Source organism: Hypanus sabinus, chromosome 1, assembly GCF_030144855.1.
Source record: "Hypanus sabinus isolate sHypSab1 chromosome 1, sHypSab1.hap1, whole genome shotgun sequence".
NCBI lineage: Eukaryota > Metazoa > Chordata > Chondrichthyes > Myliobatiformes > Dasyatidae > Hypanus > Hypanus sabinus.
This window is the reverse complement of record NC_082706.1, coordinates 172,536,447-172,560,765: the sequence shown is the minus strand read 5'-3', so window position 1 is coordinate 172,560,765 and position 24,319 is coordinate 172,536,447. Positions and strand designations below refer to the sequence as shown.

General features: G+C 39.1%; 1 protein-coding gene across 1 annotated transcript in view; it reads right to left on the bottom strand.

Annotated features, from left to right (window-relative positions):
• The window catches only part of LOC132400509 (NSFL1 cofactor p47-like), a 74,389-nt gene that overhangs the window by 9,583 nt on the left and 40,487 nt on the right, over positions 1–24,319 (bottom strand). Inside the window, exons 7-8 of the mRNA XM_059981522.1 lie at positions 22,449–22,586; positions 20,462–20,620 (exon numbers count right to left, since the gene is read on the bottom strand). Coding sequence (XP_059837505.1) covers positions 20,462–20,620; positions 22,449–22,586 — 297 coding nt within the window. The remainder of the gene's footprint in view (positions 1–20,461; positions 20,621–22,448; positions 22,587–24,319) is intronic.

Here is a 24,319-nt window from a genome sequence, read left to right as displayed (position 1 = left end):
ATTTTTAATCAATTTCGCTGCCCCTGTAAGTTCACATCAGCTTCAGTTTTGGGTCCCATTCATAGAAACCATCTATTTCTTCCCACCACGCTCAATTCAGTTTTTAGACAATGGGGCTTGTACGGTCTTCTGCGTATTAAGGATTTGTACATTGGTAATATATTTGACAGTTCTGAAAACCTGCACAGAAAACATGGCCTACCGCATAATCATTTAAAAAAAAATCTGCAGATTCGCCACTTTGTCAAGGAAAAATTTCTCTCTTTTCTTGATCTACCACCTGCTATGTTGTGGGAAAAACTCACTCTTAGCTTTAATGATAAAGGGCTGATCTCTGTTCTATACTCTCAGCTGATGTCTTTGGGAGTTCAAGATGTAAATAAAAGTAAGACTAGGTGGGAGGATGACCTTGGTATGGATCTGGTTGAGGAATATTGGACAAAAGCATTGAATAGGGTTCATTCCTCATCATCATGTGCTAGACTGGGGCTCATACAATTTAAAGTTTTACAAAGGGTACATTTAAGTGAAGCCAGGCTTGCTGACATATATCCCAGGACAGACGCTGGCTGTGACAGGTGTTCCTTCTATCCGGCTGGTTTAGTGCATGCATTTTGGTCTTGCCCTCAGCTTGATGGCTATTGGACACTGGTTTTTAAAATTATCAGTCAGATTTTGGGGGTGACTCCGAGACCTTGCCCGCTTACAGCTGTATTTGGTGTGACAGATGATACTTTGGGTTTAAATGCAAATCAGTTGGATATCGTTGCATTTACATCGTTTTTGGCCTGTAGGAGAATCTTGCTGGTCTGGAAATCTGCCACTCCCCCATCTGCTGCTGCCTGGTTAGAGGACGTAATGTTTATTCTGAAATTAGAAAAGATTAAATTCACTCTGAAAAAGTTCTATTTGAAATGGGGACCTTTCTTGTCATATTTTGGGAGTCTTAAGGAATTACCTACTAGTTGAGGGCATCTGATTGTACTTGTGAAGTTGCCTCCCTTTTAACACACATATGGTTTACCTCACAGGGTGGTTGATGAATTGTAATATGAGTGTATTTTGGATCATCTGACATGTTGTGGATGTGTGTGGGCTTTCGTCTTGAAGTAGTGTGGGGGTATGGCTGTGAAATGTCCATACTTGTATTTGTGAATTGTTGTATTGTAAATACATGAGCTGCCATGGTATGTTTGGGGAGGGAGGGTGAGGGGAGGTTTGTTTAGGGGTAAGATATAAAAGCAAAATGGAGGAAAATGTAATCCATTATGTATTCTGTATTGTGTCATTCCTTCAATAAAAATATATTTTTAAAAAAAGGAGAGAAAAAAGGCAATGTATCCATATATCTTCTTCACCATCCTTATCAACCTTTGGCGTCACATTAAGACAGGTTTGAACTTGTATCCCCAAATCACGGATCACAGGCAGATCCTTTTACTCCACCTTATGTCTGCATACCACAAAGCTTATCCACACAAATTTCATGTACATATTAGACCCATGAGCTTCTATAGCCTTCCTAAATAAATTTCGAAGTATCATTATTGTGTCTACATCTATTGCCACCTCTGGCAGCTCTTTCCAAAAAAAACCACCGTCACGTGTTACAACACGGCAACAATGAATATCGAACCTAGTCAGGTTTTTATAAACAAATAAAACATTTATTAAACACTGCTCAATAAAAAACCGAAAGTAAACAAACGACTAACTTAACCGGAAGTTAACTGCTATACGGCAACTCAAACAGTTCTTAAAGCGAGAAATGCGAACACAGTTCTTAAAACTAGTAAAGAACTACTAGATTTTCCTAGCAGCAATGAATTCCTTGACGACGCGACGTTACTGCTAATCCCAGCCGAAATATGCCTTGCCTGAAGGATTTACGATGAAGGAAATAAAACTGCTTAAAGGAACTGACCTTTCCTTGGCGAAATCCTGCTCCAGTCCTTTCTGCTCTTTAGCAGGGACTATCTTGGATGCAGGCTACTAATTCCTTCCGAATGAGGATCAAATAGGGTCAAACCTGTTTCACCGCCAACAACACCAACTTTTCTCGATCCTTAGGGTTTTCCGTACTTCAATAAATTCTTCACTCTCCAACTGGACTGCAAAAGTGGGAATCAAAACTGCCAGTGGTTTTAAAATCTGCCGGCACAACTTACAATAGAAAGTAAAACTCCACTTTAAAACAAAATTGTGCCATGAGACGAACACGCAGCATAACGGAGTCACTGATGAATTAAGCCACGAACTGACCTGCGTCACAGCAAGGCATGCTCCTTTTATACCTGTTATGCCATCACATGACCTTTTATACCTGTTATGCCATCACATGACCTCTCACTGGCGGGAAATTACATCACTCCACCGTCACAAGACCATTACATCATGCCCAGCAGAAACACAATTACATTATGGTCATGTGACAGTCACAAGATACCCACGGGGTATGTAACACTTGTGTAAGACAAATCCAGCCCCTCAAAGCTTCTTTAAGTTTCTCTGCTCTCATCTTAAACCTGTGCCCTCTAGTTTTATATTCCCTGACTTGAGAAAGAGACTATTTATCCTACCCATGCCCCTCAGAATTTTATAAACTTTGACAGGTCACCCATCTACCTTCCATATTCCAATAAGAAATCCAACTTATTCAACCCCTCTTTATAATTACAACCTTCTTTGCCCAGCAATAGCCTGGTGAATCTCTTCTGCTGCTCTAATGTGAGCTATAGCCTTGCACCCGAAGGCCTCATGTACATCAAAGCTTCTAAGTCCCCTGTCATTTACCCCATATGTTCAAACAGAATTTGATTTCACCAACAACACATACAAAATGCTCAGCAGGCCAGGTAGCATCTATGGAAAAGTGTATAGTCGATGTTTCGGGGTCAGACCCTTCATCCTGCTGAAGGGTCTTGGCGCAAAACGTCAACTGTAGACCTTTCCAGCACTTTGTGTGTGTTGCTTGGATTTCCAGCATCTGCAGATTTTCTCGTTTCTTGATTTCACCAAGATTATTATCTTTATTATTATCTCCGTTATTTGAATCGGGAGCAAGTTACAGCTTGTGATTCAGCTGGGAGCTCAGAGAATTCGACCGTGTAGGTAGGATTTAAGCCTACCTGGTCAATGCCTGTGTAGGAGGGGGAACTGCGTAGGCGCGAGTGACGTCAGCATTGAGCGCGCACTTTAAAAGGCAGGACTTCTTTTCAGAGCGGGCAGCGGAGTCCGTGGAAGCAGAGTCCTGGGCTTTGGCTAAGTGGGCTTCGGCGTAAGGGGACTTCGGTAAGCCTGTGTGATTGCTCGCTGAGGGGAAGAAGGTAAGGTCGCTAGGTGCTTTTTAGACTTATTCTATTAATTCAGTTCAGGTATGGGGGAGACAGTCAGAGCAGTGGTGTGCTCCGTATGCAGAATGTGGAAAGTCAGGGTCAACACAGTTGTCCCTGATGACCACACCTGCAAGAGGTGCGTCCAGCTGCAGCTCCTATCAGCCCGAGTTAGGGAGTTGGAGCTGGAGCTGGATGAACTACGGATCATTCGGGAGGCAGAGGCAGAGATAGATAGGAGTTATCAGGAGGTAGTCACACCAAAAAACCAAGAAGTAGGCACATGGGTGACGGTCCAGAGAGGCAGGGGGAGCAGGCAGAGAGAGCAGAGCACCCCTGCGGCCATTCCCATTAACAATAAGTATACCGTACTGGATACTGTTGATGGGGATGACCTACCAGGAATGAGTTGTAGTGGTCCTGCCTCTGGCACAGAGGTTGAACCCTCAACTAGAAAGGGGAGGAGGGAAGAGAAGAAAGCGATAGTTTTAGGGGATTCTATAGTCAGGGGGGCAGATAGGAGATTTTGTGGGGCAGATCGGGAGTCTCGGATGGTATGTTGCCTCCCTGGTGCCAGGGTCCGGGACATCTCAGATCGGGTGCAGGCTATTCTTGAGAACGAGGGCATGAACCCAGATGTAGTGGTCCATGTAGGGACCAACGATGTAGGTAAGGTGAGTGAGGGGGTCCTGCTTAGAGTGTTCAGGGAGTTAGGAGTGAAGCTGAAAGGCAGGACCTCCAGGGTGATTGCTATCTCGGGATTGCTACCTGTGCCACGTGCGAGAGGCGAAGAATAGAATGATTATGCACATCAATACGAGGCTGAGAGCATGGTGCAGGAAGGAAGGGTTCAGGTTTTTGGATAATTGGTCTTTGTTCCAGGGACATTGGGATCTGTTTCGAAGGGACGGTCTACATCTGAACTGGAGGGGTACTAACATTCTTGCAGGAGTGTTTGCCAGTGCTGCTTGGGGGGGGTTTTAAACTAGATGTGCAGGGGGCAGGGATCCAGATCCAGAGGGTTGGCCAGAAGGACCATGGGGTTAAATGTGTAGAAGGTTTGGGTGATCTTGAGAAGGTCATCAAAATTCAGGGTGCAATTAGCCCGATGGAAGTTCAAGGAGCTGGGTTAGGTACAGTAGACAGTGTTTTAAGCAAAGAGAGGAGGAATGGGCTCAGAATTCTATACTTGAATGCGGGTAGTGTCAGAAATAAGACAGATGAGCTTGAAGCTCAGATGAAAATGGGGAACTACGATATTGTTGGGATAACGGAGACATGGCTGCAAGGGGATCAGGCCTGGGAATTGAGTGTACCAGGGTATACGTGCTATTGTAGAGACAGAAATATGGGAAGAGGGGGTGGGGTGGCCCTGTTGGTGAGGAATGAGATTCAGTCCTTAGCAAGAGGTGACTTGGGAACAGGGGAAGTAGAGTCTGTGTGGATTGAGCTGAGGAACAGTAAGGGTAAAAAGACCCTAATGGGTGTTGTGTACAGGCCCCCAAACAGTAGCGTGGATATTGGGTACAAGTTGATTAGGGAGTTAACATTGGCATGTGCTAAAGGTAATGCAGTCGTTATGGGAGATTTCAACATGCAGGTGAACTGGGAGAATCAGGTAGGTGCTGGACCCCAGGATAGGGAGTTTGTGGAGTGTCTAAGGGATGTATTTTTGGAACAGCTTGTGCTTGAGCCAACCAGGAACGAGGCTATTTTGGACTTGGTGATGTGTAATGAACAGGAATTGATAAGTGATCTTGAAGTAAAGGAGCCATTAGGAAGTAGTGATCATAACATGATAAGTTTTTATCTACAATTTGAGAGGGATAAGGGCAGATCAGAGGTGTCAGTGTTGCAATTAAATAAAGGAGACTACGGAGCCATGAGGGAAGAGCTGGCCAAAGTTAAATGGGCGGATGCCCTGGCAGGAAAGACAGTGGATCAGCAGTGGCAGATATTCTTGCGGATAATACAAAAGATGCAAAAGCAGTTCATTCCAATGAGAAGGAAGGATTCAAAGAGGGGGAAGGGGCCACAGTGGTTGACAAAGGAAGTCAGAGATTGTATAGCATTAAAGAAAAAGAAGTATGACAGGGCTAAGATGAGTGGGAATACAGATGATTGGGAAAGTTTTAAGGAACAGCAGATCTTAACTAAAAAAGCAATATGGAGAGAAAAAATCAGGTATGAACTAAGTCTAGCCAGGAATATAAAAGGGGATAGCAAAAGCTTTTTTAGCTATGTGAAGAGAAAGAAGATAGTTAAGAACAATGTTGGCCCCTTGAAGTATGAATTGGTAGAAATTGTTATGGGGAACAGGGAAATGGCAACAGAATTTAATGCGTACTTTAGATCTGTCTTCACCAGGGAGGACACAAGCAATCTCCCAGATGTATGGATGGGCCAGGGTCATAAGATGTCAGAGGAATTGAGACAGATTGACATTAGGAAAGAAACTGTGATGAGTAGACTGGTAGGACTGAAGGCTAATAAATCCCCGGGTCCAGATGGTCTGCATCCGAGGGTTCTAAAAGAGGTGGCTCAGGAAATTGCGGATGCATTGGTAATCATTTTCCAATGTTCCTTAGATTCAGGATCAGTTCCTGAAGATTGAAGAGTGGCTAATGTTATCCCACTTTTCAAGAAGGGAGGGAAGGAGAAAACGGAGAACTATCGCCCTGTTAGCCTAACGTCAGTCGTGGGGAAGATGCTTGAGTCCATTATTAAGGACGAAATAGTGGCACATCTTGATGGCAGAAATAGGATTAGGCCGAGCCAGCATGGATTTACCAAGGGCAAATCATGCTTGACTAATCTGTTGGAGTTTTTTGAGGGTGTAACAAGGATGTTAGACGAGGGTAAGCCAGTGGATGTTGTGTAACTAGATTTTCAGAAGGCATTCGATAAGGTGCCACATAGGAGATTGGTGAGTAAAATCAGAGCTCATGGCATTGGGGGCAGGGTTTCAACATGGATAGAAAACTGGTTGGCAGATAGAAAGCAAAGGGTAGCAGTGAATGGGTGTTTCTCGGACTGGCTGGAGGTGACTAGTGGGGTACCACAGGGCTCTGTATTGCGACCACAGCTCTTTACGATTTATGTCAACGATTTAGATGAGGGCATTGAAAACTACATCAGCAAGTTTGCTGACGATACTAAACTGGGTGGCAGTGTGACATGCGAAGAGGACGTTAGGAGAATACAGGGAGACTTGGATAGGCTGGGTGAGTGGGCAGATACTTGGCAGATGTCATTCAATGTGAATAAATGTGAAGTTATCCACTTTGGAAGCAGGAACAAGAGGGCAGAGTATTGTCTGAACGGTGTAGAGTTAGGTAAGGGAGAAATGCAAAGAGACCTAGGAGTCCCTAGTTCACCAGTCAATGAAGGTGAATGAGCAAGTGCAACAGGCAGTGAAGAGGGCAAATGGAATGTTGGCCTTTGTTACAAGGGGAATTGAGTACAAGAGCAAGGATGTCCTTTTGCATTTGTACAGGGCCCTGGTGAGACTACACCTGGAATATTGTGTACAGTTTTGATCTCCAGGTTTAAGGAAGGATATTCTGGCAATTGAGGAAGTGCAGCATAGATTCACTAGGTTGATTCCTGGGATGGCAGGGCTATCTTACGCAGAGAGATTGGAGAGATTGGGCTTGTACACACTGGAATTGAGGAGATTGAGAGGGGATCTGATTGAAACGCTTAAGATAATTAAAGGATTTGATAGGATTGAGGCAGGAAATATGTTCCAGATGTTGGGAGAGTCCAGTACCAGAGGGCATGGATTGAGAATAAGAGGTCAGTTATTTAAAACAGAGTTGAGGAAGAGCTTCTTCTCCCAGAGAGTTGTGGAGGTGTGGAATGCACTGCCTCGGAAGACGGTGGAGGCCAATTCTCTGGATGCTTTCAAGAAGGAGCTAGATAGATACTTGATGGATAGGGGAATCAAGGGATATGGGGACAAGGCAGGGACTGGGTATTGATAGTGAATGATCAGCCATGATCTCAGAATGGCGGTGCAGACTCGAGGGGCCAAATGGTCTACTTCTGCACCTATTGTCTATTATCTATCCTTTTATTCTTTAATCTTCCTTATTGTCCTAACATTCACAGTATATTTCCAAACCTTATTAGGCTCCCAAAAATACATCACCTCACCTTATTAGGATTAAATAAACTATTTCTCAACCCTTTATCTAGCTAATTAATATCATCCTGCACCCTCTGACTATTCTTATCATCAATATTAGCACTAAGTTTTGTGTATTATGTGAATTTACTAATCATATTCCTACATTCACATTTAAGCCACTAACAAGAATCCCAGCATCAAACCCTGTGGCACACGATTGATCACAGGCTTCCAAAGACAAAATCAATCCTTCCACAATTAACCTTCTTCTATTATCAAGCCAGTCTTGAATCCAATTTGCCAACATGACATGGATCCCATGGGCTCTTAGTTCTTGATCCATTTGGGACCTTGTCAATCTCTTACTGAACTCTATGTAAATCACATCAATCATGGTGCCCTCATTAAAATAAATTCCAAATTGACAGATTCTCCCACCTGCAAAGTTGATTATCTCAGGTCAATTTCCATCTTTCCAAGTGATGATTAATCTTGCTCTTCAGAATTATTTTTCCAGTAATTTCACTACCATTGATAATAAATTAACTAGCTTATAATTACCTAGCTTTGTTTCCTAAAAAAGATTAGACATTTTTTGCCTTCAAGTCATCTGACAACTCATCTCTGGTCAGAAAAGATTTATGCATCTCCAAGAGGGTCCCAGTTGATACAGAGACATTGTTGAATAAAATAATGCACTTTACTACAGGTCCAAAATGTTTCATGAATTTCTGAATTAATTGCTTTCAAGACAAATTGGAGACTAAAGATACTATTACTCAATTGCTAGATTAATGAGCAGTGTAGAGTATGACCTCATCTAAATACCTGCTCCGCATTGGCACATGATTTTTAAAAAAGTGCCCATAAATCCCATCTTATCACTCAGACCTCCAAACTCCACAAACTTGAAGAAATGAGCTGACGTCGTAGAAGTCACAAACACTGGTAGAAAATGTGAGTAAAGTTTGATGCTGAGTGAAACTGAAGATATTGGGCTACTTTTATAAACTAATCACAAAGACCTGCCGATCATTCCAGGTGATTTAACATTGGAATAACTGTTCTTTCTCTTTCATCGGCAACAATCATAGCAGTGCCCAAAAAGAGCAGGATAAGCTAGCTCAATCACTTCCTGCCAGTGGCTCTCACATCTTCTCTGAAGAAGTGCTTTTAGAGATTGGGCATAGCCAGAATCAACTCCTGCCGAAGCAAGGACCTGGACCTGCAATTTGCATATTGCCTATTATGACCTATGGCTTATGCAATCTCCCTGGTTCTCCACTCATCATTGGATCACCTGGACAATAGTAATAATGACATCAGGCTCAAAGTTTGAAGTAAATTTATTAGCAAGGTTTATGTATGTCACCATATACAACCATGAGATTAATTTTCCAGTAGGCATACTCAATAAATCCCTAATAGAATCAGTGAAAGATCACACAAACTGGGCGTTCAACCAATGTGCAAAAGACAGCAAATACAAAAAGAAAGAAATAATAATAAGTTGAAAGACTTTGGAACATGAACAGGCTATATATATGTTGTCCTGATAGTAATATCTACAACTGGTGTCATCCCAAAGGCACTACACAATGGCATTAAACAATTAGGGTCATACAGCAATATCTATGTAAATCTTCAGAATGCCACAATACTGACCACCGCTAAAATAGACTGAAAGTTCCAAGCAATTGACAAATGAGCATGCTTGGCTTGGTTTTACCAGCTTGAGTTTAGAAAAATAAATAATTAAGTTGTAAACTCAGCCAGCTCTATCACGGTGCTAGTCTCCCTAGCACCAAAAGGCGATGACTCAAAAAAAGGCACCATTAAGGACACCTATCATTGCTGCCATCTAGGGGAAAGCACAGGAGCCTGAAGACGCACTCAACGTTTGAGGACCAGCTTTTTCCTCTCTGCTATCAGATTTCTAAATGGACAATGAATGCAGGAACACTTTCTCAATTTTTCCCTCTTTTGTTACTACATACATATTATACATGATACGTATATTAAATTTGAGATATTTGATTTCAAACAATCTTAGCCATTCTTGTGCAAGATATATTTCCATTCACTGGAGTGTATTCTTCCTGATGCCCATAGAACATATCCTCATCTTGTGATGATGAGATGTGGAGCCAGCTGGTGTTGGTAAAATCCAAAATAATTTTGGGGAGAACTTTGCATGGCTTGCTAAGCTAGGAGTAATGTTGCTTTGTGACATACAGAATCAGCTTTAATATTACTGGCCTATATTGGGACATTTATTGTTTGGCAGAACAGTATATTTCAGTACATAATAAAAGAAACTATAAATTACAATAAGTATGTGTGTGTGTATACACATATATCTCAATCCCTGAATACCAAAGCCAAATTCTTCAACAGATTGTCTGAGGCCAACAACCTTCATTTGCTTCCTCAATGATACTTCCTCCATAAGGTTAGAAGTGGTGACATTCAGTTACAATTGCACAGGTACAATTGTACTTGCACTTCTTCAACAAATGAAGCACTCAATGCACACACACATCTAGACCAGACAGCATTCAAGATAGGCTAAGAAACAGCAGTAACATTTGTGCCATATGGCTGTCAACGACCAGCTATCTCTCTCGAAGCCAAGCCACCTACCCATGACAATTAATTGTAATGTTGTCAGCAAATCCATCATTTTTAAACTCTTTGAGATCATCCTTGTCAAGAAAATGATATGCAAAGGCAGTTTGTTGATTTGATAATCTGTTGCGAGTTACCCACCTGACAACCAAATCCCTTCCAGAAATTTCAATGCAAAGGTCAGGAGGTCGGTTCACTTTTCTGCATGACTGTAGTTCCAACATGTTCAAGAAACTGACACCACACTGGACTAAGCAACTCAATTAAAATGGTACCACATTCACCACCTGAAGGATTTATTCTTCCACCACTAATGCAGTGGCTGCTGGGAGGACCATCTTCAAAATGCACTGTAGTTACAGTACAGATTTACGAACATCTGACTTACGGACAACTCATACTTATGAAATGAGGAAGGAGAACACCGTCCACCATTTTACATCGTTGCCGTTGACACTGTGTTGAGTGTTTAACTTTGTATTTGGCTTAAATTTTTCTTAGTAAGATTCACCCTGATCCCGCCCCCCCCCCCCCCCCCAATTCCGGTCGGCTGGCGGCACAGTGAGATCAGCGCTGGGCTCGAGAACGGAGGTTCCCGAGTTCGATCCAGTGAGAGACCGCTCCCATGCCGGGTTGATGTCGATCCAGTTGAAAAACACTGCAACCTCCAGTTTAAATTCCCACCCTAATTATTGGAATACATACATTTCTTAAGTGTTTCTATGCATAGAAAGGTAAAATATATACTATATACTAAGACAAACATTTGACTAACTGACACTACTTAATACCGGATGTACTTGTTCTGACTTACGTACAAATCTGACTTAAAGACGGATTCAGGAACAGAACTCATACGTAACCCGGGGATTGCCTGTACATGCTATCCTTGTCATATGTGTCTTCAGACAATGCGGATTCAGTTATGTGAGGAACCTATTTCTACCAACTACTCGTTACATGTGTCCAAAACTCCCAGTTATGCGAGGAGCACTGCTTTCCCGCCAGTACAAGTCACGTGCGCACGCCTCACAGTCTCACTCCCACCAATCTCGCATTGGTTTTGGCAACATGTGGATGTGCAACTTCTGTTGTTTTTACCTACAGGACGCCGCCTCCCGGTTACGGACATGTAAAACTCTGTTGCTTCTTGACTGCCTTTAATCTCTCCCTTTTCCAATTTAAACTTCGGAATTTCAATTTTAATCAGTCGGATCAGTTATAATTATGGCTACTCTCAGAACCGCTAAAAGAAATCCGGACCCAGGCAATGGAAAGTCCAAGAAAACCGAAGAATTCTCGGAGGAACCCCCCTGGGTAAAGAGACTAGAATCTCAAATCAGCAATATCAGCATTGAGATAACTTTTGAGAGAAACATTTGAGAGAAATTCGAAGGAAAAGTCGTCTCTTTGAGACTTGACCTTAAAGAAGTTAGTCGAAATACTGCGGATCTTTTTTTCTCATTTGGAAAAAGCCCAACAACGGATCGTTGACTTCAAGCTCGATCACGTCGGAATAATACTCCAATTGTTGGATTAAAAGAGAAATCAGAATCGGCCGACGCACTGGATTATTTCGCAAAAATGTTTCAGTCTTTATTTCTGGAGGTTTGCTTACAGCCTTCAGATATCGAAATGGCTCACAGAATCGGCACTTTAAAATCTTTGGATTAAGGTAAAAATAGACATTGTTGTACACTTTCTCCATTTTAGAGACAAAGACCGTATTATTAAGCTTACGAGGAAAAAAAGACTTTTTCATTATCAAAATTCAAACATTCGTTTTTTTGAAGATTTTCCACGTGAAATTGTCAAGAAGTGTGCTGAATTTGCAACTGCAATGAAATCAGTGTATGGAAAAAAGCTCTTCCTACTACTTCAATACCCAGCGTAATTAAAGCTCTTTGTTAAAGAGTCTGGTTTTCATATTTTTACTGATCCAATCGAAGAATTGAGTTTTATTAATTCTTTATCCAATGCATCCGATGACGAATCTGAAGCTTGAATGATTTATAATGGCTTGATTGTCTTGCGGTGTAAAGAGTGATGAGATTGGAAGATTTGATGGTCACAGAAGTCTTTAAAATATATTTTTATCTCTGAAAAAGACTGCTTTGGGGCTTCAATTTCTGAAGACAGAGGGAGAACTGTTGAAGACTGTAATAAGTTTGAACCATTTAGAATTTTTTTTGCAGCATGTAAATAATTAATCGTTTTTTAATTGTATGCTTTTGTAAAGATTTTTTAAAGTAATTATTTGGATTTCTTTGTGTTTCAAAGATAGACCGGACAATTTAAAAATGGCGATTGTTTTTCTTCTGTGCAAATATTTCAAAAATTGTTTTGGATGTGTTTTTCTTTCCTTAACTAATGTTATGAAGGTTGCTTTCAATTGAAGGTCATTTTGTTTTCCAAGAAAAACACTTTCCTTCCAAGATAATTATATTGAGATAAATGACGACTGTAATGAGATTTATGTTCGGAGACAGATTATTTTTTTCTCTCTTTTTTTTTTACTTAGGCGGAGTTTGCATCTGTACTGCATCTATGCTTTTCTTGGGGCTTGCTTCGATTGATATTGACTTGTTTCTGGGCTTTGTAGTTTGCGTGGGACTTTTTTTCTTTTTTTTCCCCCCATTATGGAATCCTGGAGCATATGTCAATTATTTTTATTGTTGTTCATCTCCACCATTTTTGACTACCTTATCCTGACATGCGTCTAACTATTGTTTTTAAAGTTCCATGACGATATCTAAACTGCTAAATTTTTTTAACTTGGAATCATCCTATTAAGCGTAAGAAAACATTTAAAGTTATTAACCGATTCCAGCCTGATGTAATCTTTGCTCAAGAGATGCATTTCAGGTTATGTGATAAAAATCGATTTTTTAAATTTTGGAAGGGTCCTCAGTTTCATGCAAATTCCTTGAGTAAAACTAGAGGTGTTTCTACTTTTATTGATTCTAATATTCTTTTTAATCAGGAGGATATTATAGCTGATATTAATGGTAGATTTTTGATTGTTAAAGGAATAATTTGTAATAGGAAAATGGTTTTGGTTAATATTTAAGGACCAAATGTTGATGATCTTTCATTTTTTAAAACTGTTTTTGCTCTATTACCCGATTTAAATGAATATATGTTATTAATGGGTGGTGATCTTAATATTGTCTAAATCATTTAATGGATAAGTCATCATCCAAATATCAACTTCCTAATCGTTCTGCATCACTTATTAATTCCTTTTTAATTGATTATGATTTAATTGAGATCTGGAGGCATATGCACCCTAGTGATAGAGAATACTCCTTTTTTTCACATGTTCATAATAAATATTCAAGAATCGACTATAAAGTTGACCCTCGACTTTTATTCAAAGTTCAGAAAAATGAGTATGATACAATTGCTATTTCTGATCAAGCTCCTTTAAACTTAATATGTGAACTTAAAGATGTTGCTTCTACCAGACCATGTTGGCATTTTCCAGAACATTTATTACAAAGTTTAGAATTTGTTGAGTTTATCGAAGCTCAGATAAGAGTTTTTTTCTCTTTAATAATATAGGAAAAGTCTCTAAGTTAGTAATTTGGGATACATTAAAAGCTTATCTACGCAGTCAAATTATTTCGTATATAGCTAAACTGAAGAAACAAACAAGATTGGAATTAGATAAAGTCTCTAAACAAATTAAAGAATTAGACAGCATCAATGCAATCTCTCCAAATGTTGTTTCATTTAAAAGAGTAGAATTACAATCACAGTATAATTTATTATTAACATATCCTATTGAAGGATATTTATTTAAATTGAAAAGTCAATTTTATATCTTTGGAGATAAAAATAATAAACTCTTAGCTTCTCAATTAAGAGCAGCCAGAGCTAAAAGACAAAAAATATATTTAAAAAATTTGATCGAATTGACTCTCTATTTTCTTCTTTTGTTTGGAACAATAAGAGACCAAGAATTAATAAGTATCATTTACGAAAATCTAAAAAAGATGGTGAACTTACACTTCCTAATTTAAGACTGTATTATTGGGCTGTGAATATTAGACAATTATGTTTTTGGTTATATTGGCTTGATAAGAACCAAAAACCATTATGGGTTGATTTGGAATTAAAAGCTGTTAAACAATTTCATTTGACTTCAATTTTAGGAGCTCCATTACCTTTACAGCTCTCTAAAATTCCAAACTTAAATCTTTATCCGGTTATTAAACAATCTTTACGAATTTGAGTTCAGTTTCGTAATTTTTAAAATTTTAAATAATTTAAGTTATCTAGTTTTTTTATATTGAAATTTCTCATTTAAACCTTCAACAACTGACCCCATTTTTCTTCTATGGAAAAATAAAGGAATTCATTCTTTTACAGATTTATTTTGTGATGGTCGATTGATGACTTTTGAGGAGTTAATTAACAAATATTCTCTCGCTCATACACATTTTATTGCAATATTTTCAGGTTAGACATTTTTTACAATATTTACCTAAGTTTCCATATTTACAAGAATCTGATTTGTTGGATATCATTTTGAAATTGAATCCCTTAGTGAAAGGTTCCATTAGTAGAATTTATAATTTATTTTTGTTACAAAAAGAGAACCTATCACTAAAGATTAAACAAAATTGGGAGAGAGAACTTAATATGACCTTTGTTAATGAAGATTGGCTTTGAGTTTTGAAAAACATAAATTCTTCTTCTGTATGTGCCAACCATTGTTTAATTCAATTTAAAATTGTACACCTTTATTACTTAACAAAGGAGAGACTATCTAAAATATTTCCTAGTATAGATAACTATTGCGATAGATGTAAAACTGAAATAGCTACTTTGTCACATATGTTCTGGTCATGTTCTGCATTAAAATCGTTCTGGAAATCTTTATTTTCTACAATCTCTAAAGCTTTGAAAATTAATTTACAACCTAATAGATTGACTGTTCTATTTGGAATAGCATTATATTCAGGGTATCTCATTTTCAGATCAACATGTAATCGCATTTGTTACACTACTGGCAAGAAGGGCTATCTTATTAAAATGGAAAGATATTTCTTTCCCTACATTAATTGAATGGTTTTCGCAAGTGATGTTATGTCTTAGTTTGGAAAAAATTAGTAGAATTTTGATCCTCGATTTGATTTTGAGAGAAGATGGGGTTCTTTTGCCAAATATTATCATTTAATTTGAATTAAGTTATAAGTTATCCTTCCAATTTTATTTTTTTTACATAAATATGAAATGGTGTTTGATGACTTTGTAAATATATATTTAGATGATGATTAAATGTATTGCTCCGGGGGTTTGATTCCTAATGGGTGTTTTTTTTTTTGTAGTTAGTGGGGGGTTTTTCCAGTTAGGTGGGGTTCTTTTTTTTCCCCTTCTTCTTCCTATATATAAAATTTTTTTCCATTTTTATATTTTAAGATCAGTTTTTTTTCTTCAGCTTTATTAGTTGTATACATATTAATCTGTTTAAGCTTTGTATCATTTTATAGCTGTTGAAGATTATATATCAATAAAAAGATTCTAAAAATGAAAAATGTTTTTACCTATTGTGCAGTGATTTTGTGCTTGAAATATTTAACTATGTCTCCTAAGCATCCGATGTCCAGTCCTGGGCCATCAGCCAAGTGGCAGAGGATGAGCACACCCTCAAGGGGTTTCCTGCCTTCACTGCAACTGTTCAGGATGGTGTGGCCCTGAGCCGTAAAATTGGTGGGGAAGGATTCGCAGATCTCGAGACTGTTGACGTGGTAGAACTTCTGGATTCTTATGATGAACAATTGTATGGATGACCTTCTGCGTTTAACTCAGACTGAAGGTGATAATGAAGAAGAAGAAAATGTTGAGTTGCAGGTCAAGGATTTTACAGTGAAGTAACTGGCAGAATTTTTTAAGGCTCTGGAACACTTGGCACAAATGGCCTTCTTCCCGACAAGCAAATTTATGCTGAAAAACAAAATGCAGTCAAGCAAGTAACCCTCACCACTTTCTTCAAACCGCTGTCATCTCCTGCTGCCAGCAGTACTGAGAGTTCCGTGAGCCTTCCTTCACCCCTTGCTGTGCTTGACTATCCTGACGACACACAACCATCCACCTCATCCACGTAAAGCTGCCCGGTACCACAACCACCACTCATCTCCCGAAGCCAACACACATTTATTACGTAGAATATTACCTTAAATTGATGAAATATAATACGAACGTTGCCTTGTGGTATTGCTTTTGTGTCATATTGGTATGAAAATATGAATAAATTACAGATAAAACATATTTAGGAAACCATCCAGAACGCATCCCTATTTTCTCCATTTGAATAAGTATTCACATTATGCATCGACTGCCAGGAACATATCCCCCGCATATAATGAGGATAGGGTGTATTTACCCATGCCACATCAACAGCATCTCCCAATTACTCATTGAGGTGTGTTATGAGTGATGAACAGACCTGGTGGACAATGGGGTGAAGAGTTAACCATCCCCCCCGAGAACCACAAACTATTACTGTTGCTATGCTGACCATGAGAAAGAGAGACGAAAAACAGGCAAGAACATCTGCGACAGATAAGAGAGAGAGGGAGATTGCTGATTAACTGTATTGTGACTCCTTTTGAATTATTTATTGTTTCACTGCAAGGACAATAGTTTGCTCTGTTATGAACGATGAACAGCTCTGATGGGCAGAAGGGTGCAGAGTTGCCCATGTTCCCCCAACCCCGGGAGAATCACAAACCGTTATTGTTGCTATGCTGCTCATGAGAGAGAGAGATGGAAAAGAAAACATGCAAGAACATCTGCTACAGATAAGAGAGAGGAGAGAGACTTGTTGATTCACTGTATTATGACTTGTTAGGGTTATTTATCTTGTACCATTCTGTTCATTAACATTCCTCAGTGGACAGCCGGAGTGGGCTGGTTTGATGGACACAGCCATTTGAAATTGATTGACAACTGAGACACCGTGAGTAAGGATAAAAGTGAGGTCTGGAGAGACACCTTTCAGACACACCAGGAGACACACCATTGAGCACTGATTGAGTGTTAGAACCCAAGGGAAGGTGTGGGGCGTCGGAGACCGAACAAAGAGATTGGTCAATTAAACTCACAGTGTTATAGCAGGGCTGGTGGGGACTTGTGTGTGTGTCCACTCATGCCAGAGTGACGTCCACCACAGAAGAACGGTCCAGCTGAAGGACAGAGGGGTCATAACTGAATGGCCACAACCACACGATGGATCAAGAACGCAAAGGAAGGTTTGCCTGACTGTAGCTGTTACATCTCGCTCGCTCTCTATCTCTCTCTCCAACGATTACAACACAACAACCATATCTACCTCAGCATGTATGAACTGAACTTTATACTTTTATATGACAATTCATTATCGTCTAGACATCGATAGAGTTTGTTTATTATTGCTGATTATTATTCCCACACTTTTACGTTTATTATTGCTAACGTGTATTATCTATATATTTGCATTATTGATATTGATTTGCTTATTTTATTAACAAACACTTTTGAATATAGTACCACCAGACTCCAACAGATTCTTCTTTCTCAGCTGGTTAGACACCCAGTTACAGGGTATGTAACAGCTCATTAACATTCCTCAGTGGACTGTAGGAGTGGCATGATTTAACAAAAACGGTCATTCAGGATTGATGGATAGCTGAGACCCCGTTAGTAGGGATAAAAAGACAGGTCTGGAGAGACACCCTTCAGACACACCAGTGGACACTGATTGAGGGTTGGAACCCGTAAGAAAGGTGGGGGCTTCGGAGACTGAACCAGGAGATCGGTCAGTAAAACTCAGTATTATAGCAGGGCCGGTGGGGACTTGTGTGTGTGTCCACTCATGCCAGAGTGACCAGTCCACCACAACAACGGTGCAACGGAATCAAAAGGCAACAGGAAGGTTTGCTGACTGCAACTGTTTAAACTCTCACTCTCTCTCCAATGATTACAACTCAACAAGCATAACTACCTCAGCACTCATGAACTGAACTGAACTTTATACTTTTCTATGACAATTCATTTACCTCTAGACACGGATAGAGCTTGTTTATTATTGCTTATTATTATTATTCCTACACTTTTAGGTTTATTACTGCTACCTTGTGATATATGTATATTTGCATCATTGATATGGTTTTACTTATTTTTATTAAAAAACACCTTTAAATATAGTACCACCAGACTCCAACAGATTCTTCTTTCTCTGCTGGTCAGACACCCAGTTACGGGGTACGTAACAGGTGTATGAACATTGCCACCTGCAGGTTGCCCTCCATCTGCCCAGCCTTGTATGGAAATACACTACTATTCTTCCATTGTAACAGGGTTTAAATCCTGAAAGCCCCAATCTACAGCAAGTGGAAGTACCTTTACGAAATGGACTGAAGCAGTACAGAATGTGGTTCACAACCACTTCCTCAACAGCAATAAGGGATAGATAATGAATGTTAGTCTTACATTGGAGACATTCAGAAAGCTCAGACCAAACTAGGTTTTAGGCACTTGCATGCAACACAATGGATTTCTCTTTTGAAGGTATACAGTACAGCTGATGAAATGAATGACCTCCTTCTGTGCTTTCCAACAAGCACCAAATTTTGTTCGGAGTCTCAGTTGGTTCAGGAATGTAAATGATCTATAGTGCAATATTTTCCAGGTGAAATATTGCAAGTGACATAAATGGACTGAAATTAAGAATATAATTTGACCTGGTGACCTGGAATTATAGACCTGGTGACGTCTATATTGCACGTTTGAGGAAAGAGGAGGAGACCCAATTTGGATCGGTACATGGATGGTAGGGCTACGGTCCCGATGTAGGTGGATGACAGTAGGCAGTTTAAACTAGGATAGATGGCTCCATGGGTCTGTTTCTGTGCTGTACACTCCTATGACTCTAAAATGCCAAACAATATTGATTAATGGATAACAATGGAAACATTCAGAATCTTATGCTCAAAGTTCAAAGTAAATTTATTATCTCATATGTATTTGTCACTATATACAACACTAAAATTCATTTCTTGTGGGCAAAATAGAATAATCATACTAGAATCAATGAAAGAAAGCACCAACTGGGCGTTCAACCAGTGTGCAAAAGACAAATTGTGCAAATACAAAAAGAAATAATAAATAAAAAAGTAAACAAAAACTATCGACAACATGACATGAAGAGTCCATGAGAGTGAGTCCACAGGTTGCGTTAACATTTCAGTGAAGGAGCAAGTGAAGTTATCCCCTTTTGTTCAAGAGCTTGATGGTTGAGGGGTAATACTGTTGCTAAACCTGGAAATGCGAGTCCCGAGGCTCCTGTACCACTTTCTTATTGGCAACATTGAGAAAAAGCTTGACCAGGATAGTGGGGATTCCTGATGATGGATACTGGTTTCCTGCGACAACGCTCCATGTAGATGTGCTCAATGGTAGGGAGAGCTTTATCCGTGATAGAATGGGCCATATCCACTATTTTTTGTAGGATTTCCCATTCAAGGGCATTGGTATTTGCATACCAGACTATAATGCTGTCAGTCAATATACTCTCCACCATACATCTATAGAAGTTGGTCAAAATTTTATATATCATGCCAAATATTTGCAAACTCCTAAGGAAGTAGAGCTTTGCTTTCTTCGTAATTGTACTTATGTCCTCTGAAATGATAACACTGAAGAATTTAAAGTTGCTGACCCTGCTCTATTTACTGACATTGTGTAAGACAAAGTTATGAAAGGCAAAGTGTCTGAATCTCAGTGTGAATACTTCTACAATGCTGGACCTTCTCCTGGGATCATATGTACTATCCAAAGTGCAGGACCAGCAAGGTACATTTAAACAACACCAGCAACTTCCCTTCTGTGCTAGAACAAAACCCTTTAAGTCAACAATATGAATCCTGCTTACAAATACTATAACAAAGAACGTGATTTCTAAATATCTTACAACCTTCCATCTCTACCAAGAAAGACATGGTACAGTCAATTCTACTCAATAAAGCTCCAGCAAAATCACTGGTCAGATACCCTTTGGTAATAGCCTTTCAGGGTCACTTTAATAATAATCTCAGAGATTATTACTTAGCATTCCTTTACTAGTTTAATTATAATCTCAGATTATTATGCTGTATTTTCTACTTGGTATTGCTCTTCAGATAAAAGCTTGAGATCTGTTACACTGTAGATAGCTTGTATAAAAGAAAGCAGAACGTTAAAGTGACATTGTCAGCTCAGTCCTGTCACAAGTGCTCTAATAATAAAACAAGAATTAGTTGACATAACTTTACTTCTGGATCTCTGCAAATCACATGAAAAATATTCTTTGATATTACAAAGTGAGACCCATATAATTCCTTACCTATGAGTTTGATTAAATTTCTGCACTAAGCGACTCCCATCTGCAAGACGAATTTGAACATTGGTAGTTGGCTCAGATTCATTCACGTTCAAAACATTAACGAAGTATTTGAATTCCTCTTCTGGGGAAGACGGAGTGCTAACTATAGTTGGAGTGGGGCTATATAAAAGAACAAAAGGTGATTCAAGATTGCCACAGGCACAAAGCATTTTCTGGATAAGCAATACTTTTTAAAAAGAATACAAAAAATATAAGAAGTATTCCTTTAATATACATGAGACATGGATTATATTTTTAAATAATACTAGTCCAGAGTCTGGGTCAATCATTTATCTTCAGAACAGATAAAAAGCTGTTTTGACTTCCACCGGACATTGGAGGAATTGAGATAAGAAATATATGTTATTAATTTAATTAATTTACACAGGGATGGATTAAAAATTAAAAGGGAAAAATACAAGAATCAAATACAGTAAAACAATGAAAATCCACTATAAGAATGTATGGAAATACAGTGTTTTAGTAGTTAATTCACCGGGTACCGATTCCTGTGCTTCTATTAATACATCAGTGCCTCTACTTCCATGCTCCCATGAACACAATGGAGCCCCAGCTCCTACGCTCCCTTTAAATACATTGGGGCAGTTTCCCACACTCATTTTAAATGAACTGGATTTGTTAGAAAATACATGATGCTGATGTGTAACACTACTGAAAATGAAAAGTGAATTAAAAATGTAAGGGTATTAATTGGAACAATATCCAGGAGTCAGAAAAATTTGCCAAACTGGCCCAAAACTTACAGCATGCCAAATTAATGAAGTTTTACAACATAACTAATTCACATAAGAAATACTGCTCCTCAGCAAAGTAATTCATGTTAATACAACACACACAAAATGCTGGGGGATCTCAGCAGGCCAGGCAGTTATCTACGGAAAAGATTAGAGTCAAAGTTTCAGGCCAATACCCTTTAGCAGGACTAGAGAGGAAAAAAAAGAGATGAGGAGTTGAGTTACCTTTTAACTCTGACTCCATCTTTTTTTCTCCAGTTCTGCTGAAGGGTCTCGGCCCGAAACGTCAACTTTACTCTTTTCCATAGATGCTGCCTGGCCTGCTGAGTTCCTCCAGCATTTTGTGTGTGTGTTGCTTGGATTTCCAGCATCTGCAGATTTTCGCTTAATGTAAACACAACTTATTTTAAAGAAAGACCCCTCCCCGAACCTAACATTATTTTTTTGACTCCATACAAAACTCCAGTTTTTAAACTCTTGTAAGTAAATGTTATGCATATTTACCATTTTCAAGGATCAGGACCCGAGTAACAATTGCTTCATATATAATGAACTGCCACAGAAAGTGATTCAGGCAGGTACGATAATAACATTTAAAATACATTTGGATAACTGCATGAATAGGAAGGATTTAGAGGAATAGAGGCTAAATGTGGGTAATTAGGACTAGCTTGGTGGGCACCATGGTAAGGATGGCTGAGCTGGGGCAAAAGAACTGTTTTCATGCTATATTACTCAATAACTAAGTTGGCAGTTGTTTTGATTTTTACTTACTTACTTATTGCCCATTACACCACAGGCTTTTAGGGCAGCAATAAAGCCTTTTTCTCCCACTGCTGTTTCTGTAACAGTGTTTTTTTAAAACCAGTTAAGAGTTGTTAACCCTGAGCTGAGCCCCCGAACCTGGAGAACCAGTGGACCACAGTCTGGCCTCAACTCTTTGACGTGTTTAGCATGGGTGATCCTACCAAAAGTCAAGGCTCAAGGACTTGACTCCAGCCAACATAGCTCTCGGGGTCACTGAGGCACACAAACCTCCAAACCCTACGGCAAGGTTGTGGTCCTCTTGGAAGAAGTTGATTTTTAGCTTGGGGTTCATTGCAATTTTTTTTTCTAGCAAATTTCTAATAAAATTCTATAGAGTTAATAATCGACAAAATGGAATATAAAAATGCCAGATACTTGTTTCCTACCTTCCCAATTTTTGTCCATCTCCAGAAAATGCCTTAAACTTCAACTTGTGCTTTAAATATTCTTCACTTCTGTGATCCTCCATATCCAAACTTACTTGACTTCTATGAACCAATTTTTGGAGCTCTGCAGGAATTTCCCTGGATAGGATGCACACAAGGAACAAAACTTTAATGCCTTAAATGTCAGACAAGCTTGAAGTTGTTGCAAACATCCCAAAGTAATTAAACTCGGACTGAATGAGCCATGAGGAGAATAGGACAAAAGTGAAAGAAGAATAGCAAGGGAAGGGAAAATAAACATTAGTAAAACAGATAGTACACCACATAATGGTCAAGGAAGGTTGACTGGACATGACCCATAGCACGTTTGGTATAATGACAGGGAAGCACTCAACTATAACCAGAAGTCGATGGAGACGTTACGTGATGACATAGGATCGAGACGTGGAAATCCAGCTCTCCCGTAAAAAACTAATAAATTAATGTTTAAGTGAAGAAAAGTTAGTAAATATTTTCTAAAAACTACGTCTAAACTACTCAGGATTTTCCTTAGATATGCCTCCTAAACAGACGCAGAAGAAAACTACTACTTTGAAGACAGTACAAGCTGGGCCGGCCATCATGAAGAAGCCTCGGACTCAAGTGCATCTTACCTCCGGTGATACAGAACAGGTATCAGTGGCAACATCAACAGTCTCCAAGAAGGAACAACAGGAACTGCGCGTGCGCGAAGGAAGGGGCATGTGCAAACATGAGCAATTTGAACTATAAATCCCAGCTACGATTGGAAATGGAAGTGAAAGTGAATCCGAGGTGGATTCAGATTCTCTGGAACATACAGATGAAGATGAGGAGGTAAAAGAAGAACAACAGGAAGAGGCTGGAGGTGGAAGGTGGAGACATAAGAGAAGCTTTGGCATAAAATAATGTATGAATTAAAAGAATTAAAAACATTAAAAATAATAAAAGAAGATATTAAAAATATAAAGACTATGTTTGATAAAATGGTGAGAAAACAGGAGAAAATGGACAAGAAAGTTAAAAAGTTGGAAGAAATAACGGGAGACACTATTGATAGAGTGAATAAAATGGAAGATAAAATTCTTGCCTGGACATCAGAAAGAAAATGACTGTTGGAAAAAATAGACGTGCTTGAAAACTTTAGTAGATGAAATAATATTAAAATTGTTGGTCTTAAAGAAGGAATAGAGGGAGAGGATCCAATAAATTTTTTTCAAAAATGGATCCCGGAAAATTTAGAAATGGAAGAGGGAACCCAGTTGATTGAAATCGAAAGGGTCCACAGAGCCTTAAGACCAAAACCTCAACCTGATCAAAACCCATGACCAATCTTGATAAAATGCTTAAGATATCAAGATAAAGAAAAGATCCTGAAGGCGGCTGCCCAATGTGCCAGAAAGAGAAATGAGCCATTGATGATAGCAGGGAAAGCAGTTCGTTTCTATCCTGATATAAGTTATGACTTTTTGAAGAGAAAGAAGGAATTTAATCCAGCGAAAAAGGTTTTATGGGAAAAGGGTTATAAATTTATATTGCACCACCCGGCAACACTGATAATTTTTTTGGATGACGGAAAAAGATTTTTTACTGATCATCGGGATGCAGAGGAGTTTGCACAAGAACTCCCAAATATTCGCTAGACCAGTAAAGATTTAAAAGTGAAACAGATTAAAGATGAAGACAGGGGCAGTGAAGTGAGTTGATGGACATTAAGGACAGAAGAATATTTAAATATACTTTTAATTATATGATACATGGGGAGAAAGGTAAAAATTTGAGAAATATTAATCGGGAGCAGTGATATTATCTTTTCTTCTCTTACATATACTTTTTTCATGCTACAGGGGAGC